The sequence below is a fragment of the Onychostruthus taczanowskii genome, unplaced genomic scaffold (assembly GCF_017590055.1).
Source record: "Onychostruthus taczanowskii isolate IOZ18803 unplaced genomic scaffold, ASM1759005v1 scaffold58, whole genome shotgun sequence".
NCBI classification, from domain to species: Eukaryota; Metazoa; Chordata; class Aves; order Passeriformes; family Passeridae; genus Onychostruthus; species Onychostruthus taczanowskii.
In genome coordinates this window covers 6,195,466-6,205,767 of record NW_024503457.1, presented here as the reverse complement: position 1 = coordinate 6,205,767, position 10,302 = coordinate 6,195,466, and the positions used below count along the sequence as shown (strand labels likewise).

Below are 10,302 nucleotides of genomic sequence, written 5' to 3'. Positions count from 1 at the left end.
CCACCACTTACAGACAAAGGAATTATTCCCCAAGTGTGGGCACAGGGGGTGCAAAGAGCTTTGGATTGGGTACCTTTCCCAGTGGCAGCTCAATACCATCCAGCCAAAACTGATCCCAAAACTTGACAGTGCTGCACTGAGGGGACTTGGATCAATAACTAGTCAAGGGTTTTGGTTCTTCTGCTAGTCCTCTTCTGAAAAGAAAACCCATAGCCCCTGGTGCACACAACCGGCTACAGCATTCACTGGCATGGAAGCATGTGCAGATACTCTCCTCTCCCCAGCCATTGGTGGCTCCCGGAAAAGTTTGCTATATTTTCCTTAGGTTTCAGAGTGTCACAGTGTAAAAAGCTGTCCCTCTAACAGGTGTGTGAAATCTGCATCTCATTCTTTTATAATAGTAATAAAAATAGCTGAAAGAGTTTCAGTACAAGGATCCTAATTTCAGAAAGGCAAATCAGCAGCGTATAAAATCATAATTTACCCTCTGCAGATTACAGACCTTATTTTCTTACCTGACTAATGAACAATAATTTCTATTGTTTCTGTCTGGCTTTGTTGTTTTTTGTTTTTTGGGTTTTTTTTCAGGGCAGTAGTAGTTTAATAATTCTTTTTACCTCTTAAAAGAAAAAGGCAAATCAAACAGTTATCACATGAGGAAAGATACATTTGCATTTTATATACGTATAGCTAATGCTAAACCCACACAAAGATAAAAACAGACATTTCCAGCTACAGAATATTACTATTTATTATAGCCAGAGATACACAAGTCAACTTAACTTTCTAAAGAAAAATTGGCTCTTTTTTTTAATACTGAGTTTTCACAGTTCTCACTGAAGTTAAATGAAGGAGTGAATGCCCAAAGTCCTTGAAAAATAGTCACTATCCTACAGTATCCCTTTTCTGTTTCTATCAGAATCCTCAGGATGAAAAAGCCGTCCTTCTTACACAGAATAAGTAGATGACCCTACAATCACTGCTCACATGCACCAGAAATTTCAGCATGAGTCAGGGTACGCAAAATCAAGTCTTGAGCAAAATCCAAGCAAACAAGCAGCAAAATCACCCTCCTAACATCAAGTGCAGTTACTACAAATTGCATTTTTGGACTTGTAGATATGGGATAGGAAAATCAAGACAGAAAAGTTTTGACTGCCTTGTTCACTAACCATATCTCAGTGGTCACAAATTATTAAAAAGGAAAACACGATGGAAAAGTTCTAAACATAGAGGAAGTTTCATAAGTGTTTTTTTGTAGTATCATTTTATTTGCTATATTTTTCACTAGGACAATATTACTCTGCTTGTATTTAACATTGGGTTTATTGTCAAATAATTATTCTTTCTGTTATCGAATTGCATGATTATTATGTATTTCTACCGCCAGATATGTATCATGAGCATTTTTCTTCCTTAGTTTTATACAATATATAACAACTAAAGTCTGGAATTTGTAGTTTCCCATCGCCTTCATAGAACTGTAAGACACAAGCAGGAATAAAAATAAAAACGTACCTTTTCATCAAGTAGTCTGCTAACCAAAAGGAGAAAAAATAAGCTTTGTGTATTTCTAAATAGTCCTCTAGGAGTCTTATACTTGTACTACATGGTATATATTGTATGGTTTCTCCCCCTGTTATGACATCTCTGATTACTTTAAAAAAAAAACTCTCAAAAATGTTGAGGCACAAACCTTTGTATGGAATACTTTTAGTACGCTTTTTATTCTGACAAGATTAATAATTATCCTATAAGCATGACACAGTGTTTTAAAATGTTTTTTTCTGCTATGAGTCAGGATTGTGCACATAAATGTGGAAAGAAAGGTTATTTCACAGCAGAGAAATGCACATTTAAACAAACTGTGATTAAATGGTAAAACTGCTTGAAAAAAGCATGGGGTTTTTCTCACCACAGTTATTCTGAATTTAAAATACCCGTAGTAAGTTTCTAAAGGACATTGGGCATTTGTAATGAAAACACAAGCTACTGAAATTAATGAGACATAATTGAGAGAACCATAGCAAATGTCCCAGAGCTTTGGCCAAAACTGGACAGAAAAAGATCCGCTTGTGTAGCAAGTGGTAACTGTGTCCCCCCTCCACCATCACCACCCTGCCTTCTTCTGTGGCACCTGCAACTAGCTCAGAGTGGGAGCAACTGTCTATGTGGGAACCAGACTACACACTAACCAGGCTTTTGCTGTCCTTCAACAAGACACCTCACAAGTGCTGACAGTCCTCATGGCAGCCTTAACTCTTTCCCAGAACACACAACTGCCCTTTCTGCTAAGCTCATACACATCCAGCACTTCCTTCAATGCAAAGACGCGGGTATGAGGTTTTTTGATTGTTCAAAATGCTTGGTAATGCACGTCCTACTTATCAGTATCTAGTGACCAGAATTATTGCAGGCCTGATTCACGAGTCAAAGTGTGTAGGATGTAACCCTTAGACAGCTGGGGCGTAAGGGCAAGATCAATGTGGCCCTCATATCTAACTCCATTCACATCAAATAAATGAAACAATAATCTCTCCATTGACATTAAGGTCTAATGGAAATACTTCAGGGAGCAGAATTAGAGCTAGATCCTGCTCATTCCAATCAAACAAAGCTCCACATGACTTCAGTGAATGGGACAAGCAAGATTTGGTCCATCTTGAGCACAGGTTTGGCTTCCAGATGCTGAGCTGTACCACTGGTTGGAGAAGGACAGTGAAATAGTGGAGCCAATAGACCTTGAACTAAGGAGACAACCAAGGGTAGCACCTTGTCTGCACTTAAACGGATAGCAAGGCAAGCAGCAGCACCCAATTTGCCCCTGAGCTTTAGTGCTGGGCTTCAACCACGGTAGTCTTTCTACCAACTTTACTTGAAGGAGTAATTTTAAAATAATTTCATGCCAAGTGCCAGAGGGCTCACTTTTTCACAATACTAAACTGGATCATATCAACTCCCATTCTAAATATAAAATATGATTGTATTACTTGACTTCATACTTTTTATAAAGGTCCCATTGTGGTGGGGTTTCACAAGGTATAAAAGCCCATACAGGTATTATGAGCCATTTCAGTCCATTTCATCTAATTAATCATCTACTTAAAACTGTTTTTCTTGAATCATAGTAGAAAAAATAAAATAAGTGTTCTTTTTTATAATTTCCAAAATTGAATTCATATTCCATAATGACCATATTTCATGTGCAAAATAACAAGATATGCTTACATACCTGGTTTCCCTCCTTTAGTGAGTTGCCTCATTTGTAGAACATTGCATATATGATTAGAACCTAAAATGAATTACTTGGTTTTTCTTGATATGAAATCTTGTTTAAGTTCACAGCAATTTTAAATATGATACATTTAAAATATTAATATTTCCCATATATTATTCACTGACTTTCAGGTTTCATCTCAAGTTAGTGGCACTTCATGTTTCAAAGGAAGAACTGTTTCTTTTTTTCAGTACTAATGTTCTATTAATTCACTTTGTAATATCATTCTGGTTCAGACAAATAAAATTGCACTAAATTGCTTATGCCAAGAATTGTGCTAAAGTTGTTGGCGCTATATAAAATTCCATATTCTATTATTATTTTATAAGATTTTTATATCAGTGGCATCTTTTTAGGCATAATTCATAGTCCCATTTAGTTAGTTCTAGAAGGGCAAATACACACATAGGGATTTTTATGCTGAGATGGGGGTATATGTAGGTATTTACAGTAAAGTCTGCAACTAAAGTAACTTTTGCAATGTACCAGATACCAACTCCCAGTGAACTACCTTAACGGCTTTTCCTTCATGAATATTGTTTATTTTGGGCAGTTTTCTCTTCCAGCATGTTTTTTTATCACACACATGTATAAATGCATATGTATGCACACACATATATTTGTGAAAAATAAATTTGTGTGCATACAGAAATACTTGAAAAGCTTCATATGAATATTATGCAACATATGCCATTCATGTAGTCACTACACACAAAAAGAAAATTCATTTAGAGATACAAATAAAATATGTGAAAGTCATTAAAGGACCCATAAAGGCCTCAGCATAGATGGATTCTCCATCACATCCAAAGAACCATGGATACAATCTAATCTTTTTATATGTTCATTTATATTTTATACTTTTTACATAAAGTCCACATGGCCTCATAGTTATTTCCAGAGATGCAGATGAAAGTTACACCTGGATAAACTGAAAACTCTTTAATGAGTAAAGCAGCATCTAATCCTATGAAATGCCTTGCTGGAGTCAAATAATTACTAAGTGCTGGAGCAAGAGTAGCAAACAGCAGTAAAATCACCTGTAAATAGATGTGAGGAACTATAAATACACTTTAGTATTTGTATAGTTTACTTTCTCTGACTGATTTCTCTCATCAAAATCAGATGTTCAGGAGGCAGAAATCCAACTCCAAGGAATGCAGATTAATACATATACATGAATACATAGTCTGTGACTAAGTTTGCAACATTGTTAATAATGTATGCTCCTTTTCTAATGCCTAGTATTTGCTCCCTCTGCAATTCTAAAAATAATAAAATTTGATCAACTCTTTTAAGAAATAAATTGCAAAATAACTGATGCAGATCCCTGTCACTTGTGAACACAATGAAATTATACAAAAAGGAGCAAATGCAGGAGAGGCTCCTCCTCAAAAATAGAAACGAATGCCCTGTTCCTATACAGTCCTCAAATGGCAGGATTTTGAAACATGGATTAGACCTCGAATGCAAATTAACTTCGGAAGGCAGGGAGAGGGGAAAAAAAAAATCAGAGACATACCAAGTCAAACACTCCTTTTCCTGCCTATCTCGTCCGCAATGGTAAAATAGGCTAAACAAAACAAGTGCACATCAAGATACAGCCAATTAAGGAATAGAGAGCGGGGCGGGGGGGAATAGGGTGGAGAGGAAGGCACCTCACTGAGCACATGGGGAGTGGGAGCGCAGCATCCCACCATACCTACCTTATGAGTGTTCAAAGGAAGACAACTGGGGTAAATTGGAGCCAGCTTTGATTTTTGCCATCCGGTTACACCCGCGATGCGGGGGAGTGGGGTGGGGCAGAAGGGTCGGTCTGGGCGGAGGTAGACGGGCGATAAAAAAAAGTGGGGATAAATACTGAGTGAGGGTGCCGAACGCTATGCAAATAGTTGGTCTTTGTTTGGTTTTTTATTTTATTTTTTGGGAGGGGGGTGGAGGGTGTGAGAAAAGGCACCGTCAGTGGCGAGGTGAGTGGGTCCCCGCGCCGTCCGCACCCGCGTGGGGGAGGGCGAGGGGAGCGCGGCGGGAGCGCCGGCGCGGGGCAGCGCTGCCCACCGCGGGGCGCGGGGCCGGGGCGGCGGGGCGCGGCGGCTGCACCTTCCCGGGACCAGCGGCTGCTCCAGATGGGGAGAGGGGGGGTGCGGCCCCCCCCCCTGCCGCCAGTCATCGCCTCCCTAACCCCCCGACCGCTCCCCCTCCCCGTCACGGCTGCCTCACCGCTCCCGGCGGCTCCCCGCTTAGAAATGGAGACCGGCAACTCTCACCAGAGCTCACCCGCATCCCACGGTCCTGAGGAAGGAGTTTGGGGCGGCGGGGGGAAGCGGGCGCGAGGAGTGGGGAGGGGGGGGGGTTGTTTGAGAGTGACGGTGAGGCGAGGAGGAGGAGGAAGGAGGAAGGCTGGGAAGAAGGGGGTGGAGGGAGACGGCTTCTGAAATGAAGCCAGCCCAAACGGGAGACGATGCTGGAACAGGGGCTGCGTCATTTCGGGGCTGAGAGAGGGCTCAGCTTCCCTCCGCTGCTTCCCAGGGTGGACAGATACCAGCGGGCCAGGGCAGAGCAGGGTGCGGGGCGCTGTGGGGTCGGGACCACCTCCGCCCGCCCTCCTCCGCAAGCCCCCGGGGCCGGGACGGGGAAGGAAAACCCCACGCTGGGAAAAGAGATAAGCTGCCTTCGGTCTGCCTGGTGATGCCAGAAAGGACAGGGGCAGGGAGAGGAGTACGGAACTCGTCGGCCACAAAGCAGTAGGCAGGACGGGTCACGAACGGGGCCCGAGGCAGGGCCAGCTCCCGCTGGGGTAACAGGGTCCCGGGACGGCGAGGGTAGGAGGAATGATCGGCATTTATAACGCCGGGGGAGGCTCACAGCCTTTCCAGCCTTTCAAAGAGTTTCAGCTGGGTGAGTGGAAATGCCTTCTGCCCCTTACACATATGGAAGCACAGCGATCTTTTGGGGGCGGGGGGGGGGGGGGGGGGGAGAGAAAGCAATTTTTTGTTTTTCTGCTGGACAGTGGATCTCTTTGAGTCTATTGTCATGTCCTATGGCAGCAATTATAAATAAACTTTCTTTCTGCAGGGAGGAAGTAGCAGAGACTGAGGGTCTGAAGCTAGCAAATTGCCAGCAGCTACCCTGATCTTTGCTGGCCCATGTCAGCAAGGTGATGGCCTGGCCCTGTACTGAAAGACTGTGGGCACAGTATGCTGATGTCTGAGACTTAATACCTGGCCTGGGAATACCTTTCCTTCTTTCAACTCTTCCCATCCACTCCAACACAGTTTCCTTCTGAAGCTCATCCCCTCAAAAGCTTTCTAAATTTAGCTTCAAATACTCATGTTCACATATTTTTAATTTTTTTAAATTATTTTCATACCACCCCTGTGGTCCCATGTTTAAAAAGCAAAGCTGCTCAGTGGCTTGAGATCACAGGTGCCATCAAGGAGGTCCATAATGAGTCTCAGTAAAAAGCAAGAGAGAATTAAGTCCCCAGGCAAGATTACAGTGCTGGTACACAACCATGTGCAGCCCTGTCCAAGCCTTCTATAGCACCTGCCACAGCAAAGGTGTTGCATGTAAAGTCTTGACAATATTGACCATAGTCATTATTGTTATGTGCATAAATATTTTAGTTCTTTTATGACTCTGTGCATGTTTGTGTGGGCAATATATGTGTGCACACTCATACAAACACATTTATATCTATGTATATATTCAATAGTGATGGGCCTGTTAAACTGAGTGGTGATTTCTCTCCTACAGATAGTTGTATAATACACACATAGTGATGATACCTAAGGTGTTTGGGGGTGAGGATGCATAATATCTTATAAATTTGAAGTTTTTATCAGGCAGAGCAGATTACTTTAAGCGTTCAATTTCTCAGCGATCCAATTTTATTAGGATTTACTATCATTTGTGCTGCACATCCCTGGGGAAATAATGCTTTGATTAATGTAATCCTGGGCTGGGATCCGCCACATGCCCCTCTCCCAAGAGAAGGGCCCTGTTTGACAAACAAAAATAGAGCAGCAACTATTGCAATCTGCACTCACCTTTCGTAAGCACATAGACCCACACACACACACAGACACGAAATATAACCTTCTCCTCCCCCCAACCCCAAATACAATAGCAGCATCTCAAAACAATGTGCACTTATTCATTTACACACAATGATTCTGATTCAATGTGGGCTGTACAGTCCAGCCCTCAAATGCATAGAGACAGCCCAAAAAGGATTCTGCTCTGTCCCCCACTGAGAAGCTGAAGCATCTCTGGGAAGCTCAATGCTTCTCTGTGTTTCAGGCCCTCCTTGGGTTCCCAACATTTCTGCCTCTTTGTTTCCCACTGCAGGGCTTGCCACAAACAGATTTCAAGTCTTCTCCTTCAGACCCAGGGGCTGGAGAAGGTGTCCCTCCGAGGCTGCCTGGCACGTACCAGGGGGACATGTACCTCTCTAAACAGGCCCTGGTAAGTGAATCACAGCCAGGCACTCTGCTCAGCTCACAGGGAGAGTGGGGGGACCCAGAAAACAACGCCAAACAGAAAGACTCGTCACATAGGTTTTCAAATGGGAAAAAAAAAGAAGTATTCTTCTGCCTTTGGGGGTTGCTGGGGTTTGAGCAGCTTTGTTCCAGCCACCACCACCTTCCTCCACCCCCCCCATCTCTCCCCACCCCTGCCCCCCCCTTCTGTTTGTGTCAAAGGCTGGCAGGAACAATAGCGTTTAAACAGAAGTAAATATGCCCAGTTCAGAGCCCAGCCCCAGAGAAAGGGAAAGCTTTCTTTATATCCCTAGGTGAACTGGCCGTTGTTCCCCCTTTTCCTCCTTCTCCCCTCACGCCCACAAAACAACGCCCATTCCCGGCAGCCCAAATAGCAGTTTAATGTTGAATTTCTTCCTTCCACCTCGCCGGAACAAAGCAGGTCCCACTGCGCCTGAGGAGGACATACAGTGTCACAAAAAGGGCTCTGGCAGCACTCGGGCCACTCTTTTCCAAGTCCGGAGTAATAAATCCAGGAGAAGAAGGAGGGGAGGGATCTACAGTCTGGAGATAAGGAGGGATGCGGTTTGCGCCGGGGTTTTCAATAAGCTGCTGCTCTCTCCTTCGTGTTTACCCACTGACCCCCAATACGGTGACTCAGCGATTACAGAGCACTGGGTGTCTGTGTGTGTAAGGGTGTGAAGGGGAGCTGGGGGATTTCCTCCCCCTTTTCCCTTTCTTTTCTTTCCTGATGAAAAACGTTGCAATTACATTTCTGCATGCTGATCAGAGAGTTCAAATAACAAGCCTTAAACGCGTTATCAGGCTCTTGTTAAAGAGGGAAGAGGGAAGTGAAGGGGGAACAAATCCAGACGTATACGCCTGTATGTATGCATACCTATATAGATACATATTTAAATGACAGACTGCTACAAGAAGAGATGGGCTGTTGCTCGGACCGAGTGCCTTCACCCCGGCAGATGAGGAAAGAGCCTCAATTTAAAACACCAAACAAACTAGAGAAGAAAGCAAGACGCACAAATCACTCCAGGGAAAAGTTATTTCGACTCAGTCTCTAGATTTTCCCAGTGCAAACTGACTTTCCTATCGGGTTTGATCCAGTTTTCCTGCTCCTCTTCCCCCTCCCACCCTAGGGGGGATCCATCCCTATTTCGCGTTTTCCTTCTCAGAAGTGGCTCCTGCCGCCACGCCCGGCAGGGCGTTTGCCGGGACCCCGGCGTGGCCGCGGCCCGTTCCGCGCCCGCGGAAAGGCCGGGGGGCGGGGGTCGCCCCCCGGGGACGCGGGGTGCCGGCGGGCTTTCGGGTTCCAGCCTCCGCCCCCCACACTGCTACCCCCCTAACTCTTGGCAGGCGGTAAGAAATTGTTTCAGAAGTCGGGTGGTGGGGCTGAATTTAGAGAGGGGAGGAGGGAATAAATGCAAGGAGATGATGAATAACTTTAACTTTTGACTGTAGGAGTCATGATGGAGTTGAGCGAAGCTGCGGGAAAATATGTCATTTAATCCCAGGGCTACTGAAGTCCCTTTTATCAAACGTCGTGATGCTGGAATTATACTGCTGTAAAAGCGACTGAGTACTTGAAAGTATCCAACATCAGGCAAATGTATAGATTGGAGGAATGGGTGTAAAATGAAGGCACGTACAAACTAATCACACGACCGTGAAAACCCCAAGCGGATTAGATAAATATAAATAGATAAAAAAAAAAAAAAAAGGCACGATAAAACTCTAGCTGCTGTATTCACACAAGGAGAACAGACAGCGTGTGCATGTTTGTGTGCAATGCCAAAAAGAGCAGCCTTAAGGTTGACCTACTGCAATCTGCACTGAGCTCCTCAGACAATAGACAAGTTCAAATGTCAAAAAATCTAATAATAATAACCAGAGCTGCCAAACTGCACGAACTGTTTTCTGGTGTATCACAATTATTCAGCCTCATATCCACTAAAAGACTTCCAGTCCTTATGCGTGTAAAAGAAAATCTATGTAATGCATATGGATTTTTTTTTTTTATCACATGTGAAACGCCATTGAGATGGCAAGCACGCAAATCGGAATGATATCATGTCTAATAAAAGCAGGGCTAAGGTTTTCACAGTCTCTTTTAAAAGACTCCAACTTGTAAATCCCCTTTTAATGTCGCTACATGCACAATAATTCTTATTAATAAAAATCTACATGTTCAAGGGTCTGGATTGAAACTATGTATCCCTCTGATTTTAACATCGGTGGGAGCATTAGGTTTCCATCATATGCAATGTGTCTACGTTGAGCTCAAGTCAACAGATAGATTGTTCCATTCATTTGGCAACTCTCATTACAGTCCGCGTGAGGTGAACCCTGAGCAAGACACGTTGGATAATATCAAAATTATGCAGCCGGGAAATAAAGGAATCTTGCTTTGCATGTGCAGTTCTGTATTATTGTTCTAATTTATTACAGAACCCGAAATGCTTTGTTATGCTCAAAACAATAAATAAGGTTCCGAGTGAAGCCTTCAGAATAAAAGGTATGGATAAATGA

The 10,302-nt window shown here is 43.6% G+C and overlaps 1 protein-coding gene and 1 long non-coding RNA gene across 3 annotated transcripts; one reads left to right on the top strand and one right to left on the bottom strand.

Moving 5' to 3' along the window:
- Nucleotides 1–737: 737 nt before the first annotated feature.
- On the bottom strand, nucleotides 738–5,584 carry LOC121343203. Its single transcript, XR_005953665.1, has 4 exons — nucleotides 5,545–5,584; nucleotides 4,984–5,093; nucleotides 3,233–3,292; nucleotides 738–1,481 (listed from the first exon to the last, which is right to left on the bottom strand). It is a non-coding gene; the product is annotated as an uncharacterized LOC121343203 (long non-coding RNA).
- LOC121343202 (translation initiation factor IF-2-like) lies at nucleotides 4,970–10,302 on the top strand. Of its 2 annotated transcripts, none has more exons than XM_041418168.1 (3): nucleotides 4,970–5,013; nucleotides 7,628–7,744; nucleotides 8,949–10,302. In XM_041418168.1, exons 1-3 carry the CDS (start codon nucleotides 4,987–4,989, stop codon nucleotides 9,117–9,119), a joined length of 315 nt encoding a protein of 104 aa, XP_041274102.1. In that variant the 5' UTR covers nucleotides 4,970–4,986; the 3' UTR covers nucleotides 9,120–10,302. The 2 variants fall into 2 exon arrangements, 1 of the variants encoding a protein (XP_041274102.1); XR_005953664.1 differs by lacking the exon at nucleotides 4,970–5,013 and adding an exon at nucleotides 5,828–6,175.

Coding starts and splice junctions, on each gene's coding strand:
- LOC121343202 (XM_041418168.1), top strand. CDS start 4,987: ATGAGTGTTCAAAGGAAGACAACTGGG. Junction 5,014..7,627: donor TTCAAAGGAAGACAACTGGG/GTAAATTGGAGC, acceptor TTCCCACTGCAG/GGCTTGCCACAAACAGATTT. Junction 7,745..8,948: donor ACCTCTCTAAACAGGCCCTG/GTAAGTGAATCA, acceptor TTTCCTTCTCAG/AAGTGGCTCCTGCCGCCACG.